Source organism: Chelmon rostratus, chromosome 4 (genome assembly GCF_017976325.1).
Source record: "Chelmon rostratus isolate fCheRos1 chromosome 4, fCheRos1.pri, whole genome shotgun sequence".
Classification (NCBI taxonomy): domain Eukaryota; kingdom Metazoa; phylum Chordata; class Actinopteri; order Chaetodontiformes; family Chaetodontidae; genus Chelmon; species Chelmon rostratus.
This window is the reverse complement of record NC_055661.1, coordinates 18,912,185-18,932,484: the sequence shown is the minus strand read 5'-3', so window position 1 is coordinate 18,932,484 and position 20,300 is coordinate 18,912,185. Positions and strand designations below refer to the sequence as shown.

General features: G+C 41.2%; 1 protein-coding gene across 1 annotated transcript in view; it reads right to left on the bottom strand.

Moving 5' to 3' along the window:
• agbl4 (AGBL carboxypeptidase 4) overlaps window positions 1–20,300 on the bottom strand; it is a 268,049-nt gene that overhangs the window by 234,532 nt on the left and 13,217 nt on the right. The window contains exon 3 of the mRNA XM_041935474.1: window positions 10,826–10,950. Coding sequence (XP_041791408.1) covers window positions 10,826–10,950 — 125 coding nt within the window. The remainder of the gene's footprint in view (window positions 1–10,825; window positions 10,951–20,300) is intronic.

The following is a 20,300-nucleotide window of genomic DNA, read 5'->3' as shown; positions in this document are numbered from 1 at the left end:
CACCACTCCCTGCTTCTTGGCTTCCGGCCTCACACAATCAAAAACAATAACCACAGTAACAGCAACACCAGTCAAAAAATACTATTTCACACTATTATTATAATATGTTTCTAATATACTTGCTACAAAAAGGGTAAATATTGACCGAAATTTTTTTTTTTTTTTTTTTAACAAATAAGAAAGATGTGTAATACAGTGCCAAAGAGCAGAACAAGAACAGAGATCATGGTCTGCAGCGAAGGAAGGATAAACAGAGTAGTATCTCACATGTTTAAATGTCAGTGTCTGATAGAGACCTAAGAATCAAATCTATCTATGTTGACTCAGCAGCAATGGTAGTCCAGCAGCTAAAAGAGCAACTCAGTAAATTATTATAGTTGCTGAGCTCAAGAATGGCCTGACATGATGCCAAACTGCCCCACCTGAGCCTGTCTGTGGCAGCAGGTCCTGAGACGCACATTACACTACAGTAGCCATTCACAACCAGTGGGTCTCAGAGCACCAGCTAGCAGAGACAAATGTTTTTGCCACTGTTAGCAAGCTAACATTTCCTCAGATGCACTGACCCAAAATGGATCGTTTTTTGAAATGAAAAAGTTATGTGGGAGACAAGCCTGCTTCCGTAAAATCTCCAAAGTGTGTGGTGAGAAAATACCTCACCCTGAGTACATTAAATTTGGATTCATAATAGCAGGCAGTGTTGCTGAGCCAAAAGCACACTGTGTTGAATGTGGTGAAATCCTGTTTTTCCTCTTTTTTTGACATTATGTTCTTCTTCTCATTTATTTTGGAAAGGTGGTCCTCAGAAATTTTGCAACACATACTGCAAAATGATAGTAGGCCTATCTTGATTACCCAAGCTAATATATGCACATTTCTGTGGTTGGGTAAGCTTGCAGAGTTGTTTGAGCCTGTGCTCAGAGAAGTATGGATACAATCCATGTAGCCCCCACTGTACGTGGATAGCCCCGGCTCACACCTCTCCACTATGGCTTCCAAACACATGCACAATTCATTTCTGATGAGGATATATTCATCTCTTGTACTGTGTGAAACATTATACAGTAGAGTTGTACATACTAATCTAATCTGTCTGTTGATTTGATTACATGAACACTAATTAGAGCCAACAGCATTGAAATCTAATCAGTTACACAGTTTGGCTTGGCTCTAGATGGGGGATGAAATCTTCAAGACTGTGGCAGAACGGTCAGTTATTGCTGACTAAAGACAGCAACTGGGACTTTGAATGAGCCATGTTGTAGGATTTGAGACCACGCATCAATTTCCAGGGCTGAAAAACGAAGCCAACACAGAAGTGCCAAAAACTACAGTGCCACTTGAGGCTGGCAATTTTTTTTATATAACTCACTTGTTTAAATCATTTTTAGGCTTAAATGTATGTATAATTATGGCCATGGCTGCTTTGAGTGACAGCTAGCAACTAGGTTTCAGCAACCAGGCTCCACCCATGCTCCACCTCTTTGCTCATTTTTTGGATTCGCAGAGACAGGAACTGCCAAGACGGCGAAGGCCAGAGCCACTGTTATTGAGTTTCACAATGCCTCTTCAGAAACCTATGGGTCACATTATGGAGACTATGTCCATGTTTTATACGGTCTATGTTTGTGACATAAAATGAAGAAGATAGATAGAAGCTCAGCCTGCAATGAGACAAAGACATAAAGACATAAAGATTCGTTTTTTCAGGTTAATATCCAACTACCCTATGATCCCTCATGTATATCATGTCTTATCAAAATTGTATTAGCAACAGAAAGGGATGTTGTAGCAGCGTGCTATGAACACTAAATGAAAGCTAAAGCTCTGATCTTTTCATTGATGTGGTGTCAGTCGCCATACAGTACGTTGGAATGGATCTTAAAGCCTCTAGCCTGGATGGTACAGTAGACCATGCGATGCTACAGGAGTGATGCCACAAACACTGCCAGCCTGCCAGCAAACAGAAAAGGTAGACCGTATTCTCTATTTACTGAGGAAATGCATCAACCACAATCTATGGCAAATACAGCTGATAAAACATTCTGTGAAGATTTACTGTAGAAACAATGTCATCATCAGCAATAAGTCAAAGAGAATTTCACCAGTTTAATGGGTCCTTCTTTCTCACTACCACAGTGTTTTTGTGTGATGACAATACTTGCTACAACTCATCTTACCTGAATACACTCCTGGTAAACTTTGATACTTCTTTTTAATAGTCTACTCGTAATTTTGCAACTTAGCAAGCAATAAGTTCTTTGTGTTAGCAATCATACAAACTTTTCAAAATGCTATTATGTAGTAATAATACTTAAATGATAGATAGATAGATAGATAGATAGATAGATAGATAGATAGATAGATAGATAGATAGATAGATAGATAGATAGATAGATAGATAGATAGATAGATGGATGAACGGAATGACAGACGGATGGACAGACAGACAAATAGATGGCTAAAGAATGGAAAAGAATGGAAAAGAAGGACAATGCACTACAACATTGCAGGCCTTCTCATCAGATGGTGCATATTAGAGTAGTAGCTCGTCAGCAGCCTCCCAAAACAATAAAACAGCAGTCGACAGACAGCTTAGCCCATCAGCACACTGTTAAATTACAACCATCAGCACCCCCTCCCCCCCTCTGGATCTAAACTCTCATCTCTAGCACCAGGAGAACAATCTGCAGAGTAATTAGCCTCCACCAACAGACAGTAACAGAGAGAAGGAGGACGTTTGGCTTGATTAAATTATTAAACCACACAAACAAAAAACAAAAGCAGCATCAAAGAGGCACTGCGGCTCTCCTTCAAAGCTCCTCGCTGTTCCCTAAATACAGAATACAGAGAACGTGTTCTCCCAAGCCACTAGTTGGCATAATTAGCTAAATGTGTGCATTTGTGTGTGTGTGTGTGTGTGTGTGTGTGTGTGTGTGTGTGTGTGTGTGTGTGTGTGTGTGTGTGTGTGTGCGTGTGTGTGTTTGCCGTGATTGGACCCATTCCTCCAACTGCTATCTAAAATAACCAAGTGGTTAACGACAACATGATGCCAGGGAGCCCCCCACCCCCACACCAACTTACACACATATCACACGCGTCTACACACATACACATTAAACAATAGTCTAATTACAACATTTATAACTCCCCCATGCCTCCTGCGTCTCTCCAACCCCCAACCCACAAATCTGTGAATCTGGAATTGAATTTAGCCCAAGTTGAGGGCTGCGCTGGCATGAAAAGACTATTTGATTAGAACGGCAGTTGTTTCATTTGTGGTGCAGCAGATTGCAGAGCCTCTCTATCCGGTGTGCAATCTGTATTCATTACTCGGTGTAAAAGGATGATCCATGTCCTGACACCAGGCTCATCATTTCATGCAGATGCACAGCAGCTCCACAAGGCCCTTACCGAGCCACCATACCTTGCCTCCCCATGAAACCTCAGCAATACTCTTCTCCTTTACCCGTGCTCATCACTTTCTCTCTGTTTCCGGTGTCTTTTGCTCTTTCCTCAATGCTAGCGTCTTAGTCTTGTTTCTTGTGATGACCTTTTGGCCGGAGATGAGGAAAGCTGTGACAATATTTGGCAGGTTAGATATTTGTACAAAAAATAAACAAATAAGCAAATAAACTGCAGCATGTTACACATTGCCATATTGCTGTCATAAATCAGCAATTATTAAATTAATGAACAAAATATTTGGAACACGATCCATGTACGGTACCAGAATTAAAGACAAAAGAAATGCTGAAAAAAAAATGTAACTTTCTCTCTTTCCCTCTCCCTTCCTTCCTTCTTTTCTGGCTACATTCACTACCCCGACCCCTTTCTTTTTATTCCATGCTGTGGCTTGTAACCCTGTTCTCCCTATTCAAGGACTGCAAAGACCTGCTGGCCTCCTACCACCACCTGCCTCCAATTCAAAACTATCAATAGTCGCACAGCATTTTAAACTGCAAGGCAACTAGGGCCTTTATTTTATTGTATGAATTAGCAAATAGATTTGCAGATACAGCATTTGCGCTTGTGTGTGTGTACGATTGGAAGTTAATTTAGTATTTGGCTTTAAGTGTATGTTGATGCATTAATCTAATCTAAGCAGGTGCTGTGATTAGGAAGGCAGGGACAGACAGCTCCATTTTCATTCAGGCACATTGTGTAAGGTGCAGTTTTATACCAGCAGACTAGTATTTTCCCAAAGTGTAGTGTTTATCTTTTCTTCTCTTCCTCTTCAGTATTTTGGTGACTGACTTGAGGGGCAAAGACATGGAGTAAGGGGAGTGTCACTGTCAATCTAGCGATTGCAGTTTCACAGCAGACTGCGAGTTTAAGATTGACTGAATTTTCACACCATCTAATGCAATTTTACTAATCATAAAACAAGTAAAAGAAAATCTGCAATCTACATACATTTTTCTAAAATATTTTTTTCTAATCCATTTCCTTGTCTGCATGAAAACACCAAAAGTTCGCCAACACTGTCTTTGCGCACTTGACTGCTCTTTGCACTCTGCGCCTTGATTCACGAAATTAGCGCCTAGAGTCCAATTTAGCCGCATCTCTTGCTGCCATACTGCTGGGCTCCGAATGGATGGACCACTGATTACTGGCCTGATGGGCACACACACCAAGCCATCTACAGATGTTCCCATGCCAAACATGTCACACACTACAAGCTGTTTCATGACACTGCACATAAAAACAACAAGAGGTCCCAAACTTTTAAACGCTAATTCGACTACAGGTGTTTTTACATTTGTATTTTGTCTAAAGACTATTGTGACAGATCAAGAGGAAAAACTGTAGGCGTATGTAACGTATTTTTAACCCTACAAGTCCCTGGGAACTGAGCTAAGAGTCTCTGCTGTTTGAATAAAGTGAATCCAAATGCGTAGTAAAAAGTGTGTCTGCTTTATTTCAAAACATGCCCTTAAGCTCTGTGCCTCCTTTTTAAAGTGAATCAAGCTAAAAATAAGGAAATGAATTTTGATAAGGAACCTTGCGTCAGCAGAGATAACCCAGGGAAAACTCATTTTGCTATCAGGGAGATTATTTGAAAATTCATTCTGTGCTGTTGCCATATCCTTTTGTCCATGTCATTATGAAGTGATCTGGGGAGCATCAGCCTTGACAATAAGGAAGGATGCCTCAGTTTGCCTTAACAGAACAAGGTCAGTCACGATACCCTATGCTCCCTGACACAACTGTCTGATGTCTTGTATGTCTTTCAAAACCACGCAAGTCTTTAAACAACTTCTTCCTGGGGTTTAAAACTTGGATCATAAACTTTCTAGGCCTATGTGGTGTTTTTGAAGTGAAATAATCCCTTTGGCAGAGTCACACAGAAGCCAATGTCTTTCCTTTGGAGGCTGTAGAGAGGGGAAGCTTAAAAAATGAACTTCCAAAGAAGAAGAAGACCACAAGCAAAGGATACATGCCTATCTACCTTGTGCCATATGCTGCAGAGGCAGAAAGGAAAGAAAAGGCAATGCAAAGAACTAAAAATGACATGGCCAGCCTGTGTGTGGAGTCTTTTAGACAGACAGGGCAAGGAGACAAACAGACCTGTTGAAAAGCATGTAAGTGAGTTTGTGTATGTGTCAGTTTGACAGTGTGTATCTTTGTGAGTGTGCATGAGCCCTTGACTGTGTTTTTTGTTGACAGTATGGGTGGACCTGATAAAAGAGCCTATGGATGAGTGAGGGTCTAATCCTAGAGCTATATATCCAGTCCTCCCATATGCACACCCAGTGTGGTCCTGCCGCAAGAAACTGCCACCAACCAGCTGTCTGCAGCACACCCTCACCGCCACGCTACGCCGCCAGTGATTAGCCCACGTTCACCCAATGGTGCTCGCTAGAGACCAGCCTGCCGTCTCCTCCCTCCGTCACTGCTGAAGGACATCACAACACAGACATGACGGTGGAGAGGTGCAAGGAGCACAGAGAGAAGAAAGGATGAGACAGAGGTGGAACAGACAAGGGCGGAGTGGAGTGTCCCTAGACACTTCTGCAAACCTGAGGAGGAGCAGGGGTGAAGTTCAATGTGTTGATACACACAGACGTGGCCGGGACAGGCTCTCTACGCCAAAACACTGTCCAGAGCTGATGAAGCAGTGAGCTCAGATAAGAACCTCTATTATACAGGCTGGCATTGATGTCACACACCACAACCAGCAGCTGACTTCCCGGAACTGCCGCCAACATGCTCTATTTAGGATGGGAGGGAAATGTATTGCTTACATGAACTAGTCATTTATCGTAAATACACCACTGCCCTTCCTCCTCCTCCTAAACCCTCTCTTCCTGCCTCTGTATCTTGTGGATGGAAAAAATAAATCAATGTGCATCACATCCATTACCCTGCTCTTGCACTGCTCTCTGCCTTTCTCTCTGTCTCTCACTCATTTGCCTTTACTTACTTCTTTTTTCTCTGCTTCAGCATAAGACATCAGAATTTTAACAATGTATTTTTCAAAGAGTTATAGTAAATTACGCATTTAGAAAAAAAAACCCAATTAGGCATTATGATGTGTGATATCTGAGATATAATATGGTGCTCAATTATACAGCTTGTTCTGGCCCAATCATCTTCTGTGAAAAACAGTAACGGCATTAAAGTGGGACTGGTTGATTAGCGCTACCAAGACATGATCCATAATGGTTCCGCGATGGTGTTAACATCCTATTTAATGTTTAACTTAATGTGCCATCCAACTTAACCCCCACGACAAATTGCATAACATCACTTATGATGAATTTAAATAGGTGAGCATTGTCTGAAACAGTAAAGTGATGAAGGCTCTTCAGGGATTCTAGGTAACACATGGCCTATTCTGCTTCAGTTCGTCCTCTTTCCTGATTATGGAGAGTAACCGCCCTGCACTGTGCTTTCCCTGGACAAGTGAGGCTTACAAATCACCCCTGCAGCAGTTGGAGGAGTTGAAGGCGCTCGGCACAAGGTTTTACTGCCTGTCTTCTATGAATGGCTCCCTGAAGGCTCCTATGATAATAGCTCACAGCCGTGCCCTTCACGGAGCCTGACATCAAGCACACCCCTACAGCAGAATGGAATGGCATATCAACTTACCCAATGGAGTGTCATATCAACTCATCCACTGGTTCTGGTCGTAACATAGGCAGAAGATGAAATGAAATAGTGTTGGCTTGAACTTGCATGTCAAGTAGAAATTCACTCAGTTTGGACATCGGACAGAAAACTTTTTTTAAAGGTCCCATCTTCGTGAAGTCTTGTAATTTTCTCCAAAGTAAATCAGACAGGAAAATATTTTCAGAGTCCTGGCCCTTCAAAATTCATTGTGTAGCATAAAATGGGAGTTAGCACATGAATGATGGCTAATTCCACAATGATAAACTTTAATGGGCTTGTAGAATTCATATTTGTTTACATCAAACCAATAATTGTAGGATCACCAAGAAAGATTGACCAGATTATACATTTATATATCCAATTAAACAATAAGAATCCAAATATGACCACTGTAAACAAACAAGTAATTTTCATTCCTGCTTCTTTCCTACCCTTCACCTTCCTCTATACTGTTGAATGAAGTGAAAACTACTGATGAAAACCAAGTCATCAATGCCACAGTCAATCCAAACATCTGTGCAAAAGGAGCTCTAGACTCACACAACCCCCCCTTCATAGTACTGGGAAATACTACAACACAACATTTGTTGGGTGATGCTAAAATGATTTAACACAATACATTATTCAATGACAGTTGTTACAACAACTTGTCATTAATCAAGTACCAAGACTACAGCCACACTAGCATCTCTGTGGGACTGCACTGCACAGTCAGCATGCTAACAGTATATAATGTTCACCTTTTAAGTTGGGCATGTTAGCAGTATAGCATTTGCTAATGAGCAATTACCACAAAGTACAGATGAGGTTGATAGGATTTCCATTAATTATGTATTTGGTCAGTGAAATTAAGTTTTGACCTGATCATGGTGGTACATCAGGAGTTGTAACTTAAATTGTATCTGTTATTTTGCTGCTATCATCCATAAAACTGAGTAAAATTTTGTGTGACTTTGTCACATAAAAACCTAGCACTCAAAACACAGACATGGTGGCAGGCACCAAAATTTCACTGAACCACCAGATGTTTGTCTCCCTGTGGCCCAGTAGAGATTAAGACCAATTATTCTGCGCAAATATTTTTTCCCAGAAATTTTCCTGAAGAAAATATGCAAAACCTCACATAATGTCACACGGTCCCGGTCAGCATAACCAGAATTGGTCTGGGCTTTTTGAGGTAAGTGAGTGGTTCGAAAAACACAGAAAAGAAAGGACATACAAAAAAAGAGACATTCATCCATCCAGCCATCCATCATAACCGGTGCTACGGTGAAGCCAATTTCCACAAAGCTGCTAAGCTGATTGAGGCAGACCAAATCTGTTTCACCAGCTTACATTCCTTCAAAATGGCCATCTCACTTCCAATATCACGGGCTTTTACTGTTCCCCATTCCCCTGGCTCAGGCTGAGAGTTAGCAAGGCTTAGCTGGATGAAACACTCCAACAGCCCAGTTCTCCCCTGGAACCCACTGATATCTCTATAGCACAGCCTCTCCCCACATAGCTACACTTAGTTGGTTTATTTACTCATACTATTATTCTTTGTTTAATTTCTCTGTTTTATTTTTTTGTTTCAAATCCTAACAATATTACAACCATTAGAATGTAAACAAAAGATTTATGTGAATTCTGACGATGCCTGGCACACAATCTAATCACAGCGTCTGTATATACACACAGACACAGACACACACCTTGGCAAAATGCACAGGCAGCACTTAACCACAACACCTTCTACTGGAGTAGATTAAATTCACACAAGGCCTCTTTGAAGAAGGAAATTGGACAGATAAGAAACAGATTTCTATGAAAGAAGCCTGTGAAGGGGCCTATGGAGAGAAAGCGTGGAAGTGTGCACTGGAAATGGTCATTCACCTGTTTTTGTCACTTGTAAGCTTGCATGTGCCACAGTACATATTGGGCTCATATTCATGATATTTATCAATCTTTTGCCATTTATTGTGTCATATTCCCCTCCCCAGTCACTTTCTCTCTGTCTCCCTCTCACACTTTCTCTGTCATTTTGCCACAACAGCAAATATCCTGTTGGCCCAGACTGCAGGCTGCAGGCTGCTGGTGCTGGTCTATCTGGCCCTGGGATCGATCCGGCTCCAAGCCGAGGCCTCCCATTCATCTCAGAGCCATAAAATGTGATTAGTGCTGACTACAGCACTGCAGGGAGATGGGCTGATAGGCCTGATAGCCTCAGATAGGCTGGGCTGGACACTCTACAGGAAGACAAGAGCAACAGCATGCTGTGGATTCATCCTCACCGTTTTCTGCTCTTTTTTTCCGTTTCTTTTTTCTCTATCGCTCTCTGTTTACTTATTTCTCACTCTCATCTTTGTAGATTTCTTTCTCCCTCTCTCTCTCTCTCTATCTTCTTCCCTGTCTTTATATGTAGCTGTCTTCAGACTGTCTATCTCTTTATCTCTCATTTTTTGTTTGTTTCATATCTAAGCTTGACAAGCCTGTATGCACACAAATTACATAGCAGCAGTCAAACTTAAATGCCAATATTGTCAGTTTTGCCTTTGTCTTATCCTGCAAAGTTATATTTAAATGGCTAAACTAGCCTCCATCCCCCTGAAACCAGACTCACTGTACCCACTTACAGCGTATCTCTGTGGCATGTGACCACCTCTGTCAGCCAATCATGGAGCTCAGAGCTTGCTAGTGGCAGAATCAAGCTTAGAGGCTGTGACAAGAAGTGAGGTAGGAAATAGAAGACTGCCTCAGTTCTGAGGAGAAACAACTTGGTGTTATGGGCACTCATTTCTAATGCACTGAAATTTGTTGGAGGACATTTGGGGCGGTATCGTGACAGTTGTATGTATCATGACTAATGGCATCATCAAACCATATTACACCTTAAGATAGCATTACTTCATACCAGTAACATCTTCTGCTCATCATAGTCTTGTTGACATTCTGTAGATTGCAAAAAACTGAGCCAACTGCTCCTCAACAATAATGTTCGGAGGGAAAGACAGACCTTGTAAAATCTAAAAAAAATAAAAAGGGCTTTTTAAATTGTCTCAGTTTCTAAAATTTATTTTGTTTCTAAGGTTGGTGATTAATATTTTTTTGTGGACAACAGGTCAGGATTAAGCATGAATGTCATTAGAAATTGGTATATTTATAATTTTAATTAATGTTACGTCCATAGGACTGCCTTTCATGCTAGGTCATTGAAACGTGCCAATTATCATTATCAAACTTGATCTGACAAAATATTGTTTCTATATATATAATAGCAGGCAAATGATACAATACAAGTCAGTAAGTTTTGGGATTTTTGAAAAGGTATCAATATGACATTTGCGCAAAGGCCATGATTTTCATTTCCTGGGGCAGTACTGTACCACCTTACCTGTGCTTCTTATCCAGAGGTGCAGTGGAGATAACAGCTGGATTTGTTAGTTTGCTGCATTTTCTAAACTTGCACACCACCAGTTTTACTCATAACATGCCCTTGTAAGGAAGGTCACACCCATGGCAGAAGGAAAGGGCTTGGGAGTCCAGGCACTAACAGGACATTCTGCAGCACTGGTGTGACGATTCACTGCACTTGGTAGTTATTGTTTGATTGCACCAATTTAGCACATTTACAGTAGAAGTCTGTGTGTGTCATGAAAGCATGAAATTGGGAGAGAATCCCCTCTTTATGATCAATAACAACACAATATAAAAAAACTAGCATGCTGACCTGCGTCTCACGGATGTTCTCCACTGTGAAGTTGAACCAGACTCTGAAGCGAGGGTTGCAGGTGTCAGGCCGGATGAACAGGTCAAACTCAAACTCACTGATGTAGTCAACACGGCCAAGGTTCCCTGCAGAGGCAGTGAAACAGCTTACATTAGCATTAAGTAGAAGTGAGCAGTGGATCATTTCTTCTGCATTCTTTAAAGTTCACAAATCAGTGAACATTACAAACAGACAGCCAATCGCTAGACAAGATGATGCTAAAACACGACAAAGCCTCAAATTGAGGCTTTCAAAGACAGATGTGCTAAATCAATAGGTCAAAGTCAAGCATCTCCTAATAGTGCTTCACTGTCATAGTCTGTCTGGTTTATCACTATGCAACTGCACATTTTATAACATTGATAAGTCTCTCAAACCAAAACAATGTCCACAGAGAGCAGTAAGTACGAGGAGCAGAAAGACCAACAGACTGGGATGTTCCAGCCATCCATATCTGACACACAATATACTATCCACAGCAAAAGAACCAGATGATCAGTGGAAGTATAATTAATCCAATGGGAACCAATTCCCCGCTTCCAATTCTCATAGCTGTCTATAAGATGACTGGGTAGTAGATGATTACATGACAGCATTCTAAATATAGGTCTTGTCTGTATCTTTTGATTTATATGTCAGCACACATGTAGGGGAGACTCTTGTGGTGCAAGCACAAATTAATGACTGTCAGAGCAAAAAGATGGGAAAAAGAGTGAGAAGAGAATGTGTTAGCCTTCTTTTTGGAGCTGCACAGAAAAATGACAAATTGACAGCTTATTTTAACCGAATGCTGAGCTTAACCCAATACACAAGACCAGTCAACTCTGTCATTTTAAATGACAAACTGAGATGCTGTATAACCCAACAGCTGTTCAAGAGTTAAGTTTGCTGGCAAACTAGGCAGACCACAAGGCTCAATGTCCCTTACAACTCTACATTGGGGTACTGTTGACCACCTGTTGGCAAGTAGCACCATAGCAGCAGCACGCACACACAGACACAGCTGATTATAGACAGATGGGCTAACTACCACACTGTCAAAGTATATCCCTCTCCTTCTGCCATCGGACAGAGCTAATCCACTAGTCAGCTTGCAACACACACACACACACACACACACACACACACACACACACAAAAAAAAAAAAAATTGCACTGGAGCTACTCGCAGAAGTGCTATCGTTAGTTTACACAGGTCTGCAGAAAACTACAAGGTGCCCTAAAACATAGACAAGACCAGTATTTCAGTTAAAATTTTTATATTTAAAGTGGTACTTTTGACATTTACAACACGGCATGCAACAGTAACACACAAGCAGTGGGAAAGAAATTGCAGGAGGTTATCGTGTAGCAATAAGATGATGACTGATCCGTATTTACATTTGAAACCCATTCACCAACAGCCTCAGCAGCTACTGGACTAATGGTGAGTGGCATCTCATTCCAGTACACTGGTGCCTGGAAAAAAAACCCTCCCTGCAGACCGCTACTCTGACTGATTAGGGAGTGGTTGAGCTATGCTGAAATAACTGTTGTACTCCATCTACCCATTCATCTAGACTCTGCTAATTCTACATTCAACAAGCATATACAACATAAGAAGGTAAGGTTAGACAGACCATAAAAGCAAGGCAGAGGGGAGGGGGAGAGAAAGACAAGAAGCCTGTATGTTGATGAATGACCTTTATCAGGTCTAAATCACATGTGCTGAGGAAGAGTTCATCATGTCTGTCTTTCTGTCAGTATATATGTTCAGGCATGTCAGAAAACACATGTGAGAATAAGCTCACTTCTGTCAGTTTTGGACCAAACATTGTGAAAATAATAATACAATAAAAGATACATAATACACGATTCACCCATTTAGCAGGCACATTTCAATGAGCAACTCTGAACGTAGCCAGTCTAGAGATCTACATGTGCAAAACCTAAAAAACTAAAAAATGCTACAGATGCATCTCTTACATTATAATCACTTAGCTCATATAGTATATAAGCGTGAAAGAAGTCTTACTGTATAAATATATATGATTTATGATGATTAATTTTAACTCATTATTCATTTAGCCATTACAGCAGTGAACCACAATATCTTGAAATGAGAACTTTGTGATATCATTTCAAATAGAGACATGACTGAGTCGATAACCAAGTTACTGTCCTGCCCTAGTTTGTTTTGCACAGTGGCTGACTAGTGGCAGGCAGGCAGGCAGGGACTAGCTCTTTGGCTGGTTGGCAATGCAATCCCGAGCCACTGAAAGCAGACAAAGCCAAGTGCAGGAGGATGGTTGAACCAAACCCAGCTGCAGCTAGCACTGACAAAGAGAGGGGATAGACAGGAGAGCAGCACTTGTTCCAGACAGAAGTGTCATTGAATCGATCATCTCTCATACCAACATCACAGCTATTCACAAAGCTGACGCTGCCAAATGCAGCCTATTAGACCAAGTTGATAATGGCCTCCAAAGGTCATCCCTCCAATCAGAGTCTTAATAACGCTATTCAATGATGAAAACACAATCAAGTCTCTAAGGGCACTTCCATTATTTATATGGGGGTATTACTTTTTTAAGACTTAAAGTGAGTAAATGCTTTTAACCCATTATCAGAAATCAATATATTGATTTGTAAATGTCCACTGTGAAAATCATTATAGAACTGCATTACACAGTCAATTGCAAATACACTGTAAATGATGCTAATCAATCTTCCTCTCTGCAGTCACACTATGAGTGAAACTACTCTGTGACGTTGAGCCAGAGGAAGGTTTGACAGGCTGCTACAAATACTGTCAGAGACAGTACAGAAGCAAATCTGTGACTACAATTCACTTTGTTTTCAGTGCACTTTCCCAAATCAAGGGATTTGCTGTCATTACTTACAATGGAAAGATTTTACAAAACATCATAGTAATTAAAAAAGGAAATCAGAAAAAATATGCAACGGCTGCTAGCAGAGTGCACAGCACAACTGTGTATCTTTCATACAATTAACAATGAATTGGGTGCAAATGAAGCCAAAATACTGTGTTTGTCTTTGTCACCTCACAAGAATTCATCCAAAACAGAGGGCTTTAAAGTGTGACAAAAGATGACTAGAGGCTCCTTGTGAGGCCCTCTGGCTGCCTGTGGTTGCACTCACTGAGACAATGAATGCTGATGTGCATAACCATCAGCAAAGAAACTGCTGGTGCGAGTGCAAGGTGGAGCTACATATTTGAATTCACAATAAACACATATATTAAATTTCTTTAGAGAGAGACAAACCCATTTTAATTAATTATTGTCATTGTTTGGTATGATATATATGAACAGCTACATGGATTCAAAGCAAGCTTTTGATTGGAACACAAACTGCTTTCAACTGGTTGAATTTTCATTTGAAATGATGAAAAAACCCAAAGATATGCATACATACATGGCACAAGTGTTACTGGCCAAACATCCGTAAAGGAGCTTAAAGATAGAGACCAAACTAATACCGGTCTGCTTCTGCTTGTGAATACTATAGCATGTGCAGCAGCAGACAGCAGCCATGGGCGGCTGGGTTATTGAGCCTGATGCTTGAAGGCCTGACGTGAGAGATGGCTGCAGCCTCAATGCTAGAATTACACGTTCAGCCCACGAAGCAGCAGGGATATGACACGCCATTGATCCCCGTTTTAATTTTATGGTGGTTACCTCCAGATTCAACCGCTTTGGTGGGCTAGTAGCCTGACCCTTTTAATCAATCCCATATCATTTAGTATTTAACTAACATAAACGGCCAACTGATTTTTCTGAAATGCCCTCTGAAAGCATTAAAGATTAACTACATAAAGCACAGATAAGTTATGTTGACTCTATATAATGTTGAAAAGCGATGCAGAGTACACCAGATTTGTCGAGAATGATTTTTGGTTCTTTATGGAACAGACAGACTGTATCAGAGTAAGTAAAGCTAATGAACTACAGACTGAGAGGAGATGAGAAAGAGGAAAAAAGACACAATTTCTAGTCCTTGAGATCTCTTGCATAATTCCTCTTGAGTATCGTCGCTCTCCATATTCTTCTTCAGTGGTGTCTTGGCATGTTATGTTGAATATCAATCTTTGTCCTTGAGGGAAAACTAGCGCAGCGTTTAGACATTAACAAATTGGTTTTCAACGAACAGCTTAGCCCTGCTGGTGCAGCCCAACAAAACACAATTGCTGGTTCTGAACAAGATTTTACACATGGCAGCCTCTCCTTGAGGAAAACCCTGAACAAAACCCTCTGCCTCTCTCTATCTTTGTCTGTCTTTCTTTGAGTCTCCCGCTCCTTCTGTCTCTCTGTCTCTAACTCTCTCCAAACCCATGAAAACAAATGAGAAAAAAATAGCAAAAGACAAACACATTTTTCAAGAAAAGTGGAAATCACACAACACTATGTGTTTCTTTTGAAAGCAAGTGTCTGTCTAAAATAGGGATGGAACCTGCATCATTACACAGGGCCATAGGCAAGTAAACAGGGTGCAAACATGAGGTGGCCAAGTGGACAGTCAGTCATTCACACACGGGCTCACAGACTGTGTGTTTGCATGTGTGTGTGTGTGTGTATGAGAGAGAGAAAGAGAGAGCTGGAGAGGGAGCAGAAGAACCTGGCTAATGTAATCCCATTATGGAGGTACAAGAGGGAGCAGTCACAGTGCTCAGCCCACACAAAGGGGCCGGCCTGCAGCCTGTAGCTATCCACTGGATGGATGGTTTCTGCCATGCAGATGGATCATTGTACAGCAGCAGCAGGCCTGCCTGCCTCAGGCCTGAGGTGGAACTCACTCACACAACCAGCCATTAGAATGGTAATAGGCAGTTGTTTCAAAATGAAATAGACTGTGTGCTTACAGTGCTTCCTGCTTAGCAGACGTGCGCAGGCTGTCATGTCCTAAATCTCACATCTTTTCACAAGCAAGTTCAATCACTTAAATTCTCCGCAATATAAGGCACAATTATTGGTATAAGAATCAATGTTGCTAACAGCAATTAGTTTTTCCATACCAAAATTAACAAGCCTCAGTGGAAATGCCTGCAGTCTAGTCAATGCTGTCCAAAACAATCCCTGGGTACTACAAGTCTGAATTTACACAAGTAAATACCAACATTTGAAGATGACCCCCTCCCCAGAAGCCAACTCCTCCAGTCCACATATACACACGTGCACACACGCCCGATAATACATTCAATTTCTTTTGGCTGGCATAGGCAAGGCCACAACTGTGTTTAAGCACCAGACAAGAGATTAAAAGAGTGCTGTACTGCTGAGGGAGACCAGCCAGGCACCTTTTTAAACTTATTTTTTGCTGTGTTCCATTTCATTATTGGAAAACACATCAGTTTTCCCCCCGGCTGCTCTGCGGTGTGAGGAGGATTCCTGGACACAGAAGAGGGGGACTGATAAAGATAGAATTGATTCCAGCCAGCAGCAGCAGCAGCCATAGCGGAGGGGTCTCAGTTTAGACCTGCAGCTAAATGTCTGGTTTTTCTTCTGTCTCTCTCTCACTGTCTCTCTCTCCCCCTCATCTAAAGGCAAGTTGTCACCGAGGCAACATCAATCTCCTGCCTCATGACTTCTTAAAGCCTGCCTTCTCCCCTGATGCCTTATCACTTCATCTGCAGGCAAGATTAAAGAGGTCACCTCCAAGTTTCCACAATCTAACTACCTAACAGGTATACTAAACTGCAGTCTATCTTTTAAAACAGTTGAAAGGATGAGTTCAGATTTTTTTCAAGTCAGTTTTAAAGTAGTAGTGCGACATTTTAAAAAACATGCTTAATGCAGAGAGTTAGATGAGAAGATTTATACTATTCTTACATCTGTGAGGTAAATATCAAACTACGGCCAGCAGCCGGGTAGTTAAGCATAGCATCAAGACTGGACATGGGGAGAAACAGCTAGTCTGGATTTGTCAAAAGACATCAAAATCGATCTATCAGGACCTCTATAGCTCACTAATTAATGAGTTATATCTCATATGTTTATTTTGTACAAGAACAAAGGTGCAAAAATTTGTGGTTTTACACGGTGAGCTATTTCATGGCAGGGCGCAATGGTTTCCTGGAGTATCTGCTGGTTGCCTGGCAACCTCAAGGTGATGATAAGAAACCTTTAGCAAAAAAAACACATGCCATATGTAAGTTGAAAGAGTTATGGATCATTGCAGTCATGTCTTCTGTCCAATACTTGGGGTGAAGAGATACCTTTGTAGCAGAATTACGTTGTGAAAAATTGTGGACATTCAAAAGTTCAGATGAAGCTAACATGAGGCCTCAGCAGTCTTTGAGTAGGTGGCTTCAGTCTGGCAGTTGCATGTAGGTTTATTGATTGTTATTTGTCCCAGTAACAAACCCAAATGCGACTGCTGGGACGTAGCTCTCCACCATGCTCATCAAGGAAACACAGTCCATGGAAACACAAAGAAGGAATTTAGTACTAAAAAGGGCAAGATAGTCTAGATGAGCTATATAAACAATGTAAAGACTGATCATATTGGAAAATTTACTAAATATGGATCAATGTATCAATGTATTGCTTGACAATTATTAATTATATATCACATCACAGAAATAAACCTATTTCTAACCAATCATATGGCAGTCCATTAGTCCTTTAGAAAAGAACAGCCATTTCCCAAAAACTGCACAGCATGGTTGGCTGAGTTGGTTGAGGCTATATTTTTTTGGTATCATCAGTCACACAGTTAGACAGGAGAGACAGTAAAAGAGCTTTTGTGGATAAACAAGGTACCAAGAACTCAGGGGTTTGAAGATATTTTGGCAGAGCTGCAAGCTTTGTTTGGCCATGAAGTTAATGACATAGATCCAAACTGGGCTTGGCTAACATTACTTTAAGCTCAACCTAAAAAGATATGTGATGAAATACCACAAACTACGTTCATCACCCAAAGCATCACCATATGGTAAAGTATACATAGCACTTGCACTTGCACTGCTGCCAGCAATTAGACCCATGCCCTAGAAGAACGAGTCAGAGAAACACCTCAGCGACAAACCGTTCAATTACCGTGTTACGAAGTTTTGATCCTTTAAACGTCTGCCTTGCACTTCACTTAGAATATGTTCTGTTTAAAAGTCATTGTCCTGATATTCTGCTGTCTGAATACAAAGACGCATTTTCATTTAAATCCAATACTTAAAATTATCTTGTCTGATGTCTTATGTAGCCGCACACATACACACACACACACATACACACACGCACACGCGCACACACACACACACACACAATAAGTGCTTGTGTATTTGTAAACATTATGTGAAAATTGTTGTGAAAATAATCTTAATATACAACAAAACCGGGATAAGAGCAGACAATAAGAGGGGACAATAAGGGAAAAAATCATATTGTTATGAAACCATCTATGCTCCAGTGAGCTCCTCGTTTCAATATAGATGAAGAAAGCTGGGCCCGGGGACAGCAGTGAGATATGCAGGCAGCCCACACATATCTGATGATGTACAGGCCTGCCTGCACATTCTAAAGAGAACACATTTTCTGGCTAGCCTTTTATAATTGTATTTTTTTCCGTCCAAAAGGCCCTAGAGCTAGACTGGTATATGCTCCATCTGAAGCGGTTGGTGTAGTAATGGGTCATAGTGATGCATTCATACAGGGACTGGCTTAATTGTATTATCAATCTCATCCAGACAGTGCCTCAGCCCCACAGCTCTGGACATGCTACTGTCAGACACTCTGCATTAGTATTGGGGAGTGAACCATGAGGAATTGCAATCTTGACTTTCATCTGTTTCTCAAGCCTAAAACGGTGGCTTGGATGGTTGGATGATGTTTTTATCAGAATTTGGGCACCGCCGTCCCTCAGTTCTCCACCCTTCTATTTCACTTTCTTTCTTTCTTTCTGTCTGCCTGTCTATCTGTCACTCTGACCCTCTTTTTCTTTATCTATGTCTTTTGGTGTGTCCTGTGTGTTGGTGGCCACTGAGTAAATACAAGTCTCTTCCAATTTCATGCTATCTTTTAACAAGTTAATTATGTCGAGCCCTACAAAGGCTGGGGACAGACAAAGGAGGTGGCGGCACTGGCAGAGGGACAACTGCCCAGGTCGGCTCTTTGTTGTTATATCTTGTTTTGTGTCTTCTTCTCCAAGCACTCTCTGTCATCTCTTTTCTCCCCTCCTCTATATTCTCATGGTGTAACTCCCTCCTTCCTTTCCTCTCTTGCTCAGTAATAATCTTTCCAGCGGCTCCAGTGGTAGAGGAGAGTTTGGAGATAAAAGCATAGGGAGCTGAGGAGTCCTTGGCAAGCCTAAGGCAAGGAGAAGGTCAACAGGCCTGCTAAGAAGGGCTGTTATCATCTTGGTAACATGTTATCGGAGAGCCTGCAGTAGTGTTTATTTACAGTTATTGCTCCCTCTGGGTGCACACTTCAACGCCTGGGGCTGATTGCTCTGTAATGAGTTCAGGAACACAGGGAGCCGATGCAAGAAAAGAAGAGAAACAAGGGAGGCAAGAAATCACTGGCCAATAACCAATAGGTCAGCAAGAAAAAAATCAAGGAAGAACAGAAAACACTGGTCACTGAAAATGCTGGAGAACCAGACAAAAAACAAGTGTGTTCTTCAAACCAAGCTATTCTTCCAGTAGCTATATCCTCCCATTCAAGAGCAAACAAATCACTCCAAACTGGACAGCAGTTTCTCAAATGAAGTACAGCCCAGCTAATCCAGTATAGCGGTAAATGCCTCTTGACCTGGAGTCGGCAGTACCTGTTCTAAGGAGGGACCACTGCTTAGACTTAAAACACTTGATTTCCATCTCTAATGTCCAGAGTCCCTCTTGTAATTTACTTTGCCAGTGGTGCTTTTTCTGTATTTATTTGCTTGGCCAGGCCAGAATTGTGTGTGCTAATCAGATTGGTCCATATTTAACGGGCTGACAGGTGAAGTGACAAGAGTGAATCCAGGAGTTGGGCAAATCAGAAGAGAGGATGTAAATCCCAGGGTGGGTTTTTCAACAGTTAGGAGCATTGCAGAGGAAATCTGTCGTTGTGGAACAGCTTTTCAATCTAGGGAATTACCCTAAGTGCTGCTACTGTCAATGCAATGCCAGCTTTTCAGAAAGAAAAAAAAAATGAAAAAGCAGGAAAAGGCAGTATTGAATGCCATTCGAAAGGCTTGGCAGAGGATCAAGCAGTTTTTCAGCAATCATTTTGCCAGGCACTGCACCCAACCTTCGTGCAATTAAGAGAAATTAAGACACGGAGCAATAAATATATAGATGACAAAGTCACAAAGTACAAATATAAATTCAATTTTTTTTTTTCTAAAATATACCATAAAACCAAATCCATCCTATGACAAACTAATCCCTTTTATACCATCGGATATGGGAGATTAAGAGACATAATTTGGTAATTCAATTTAGACATAATTCATCGTAGAA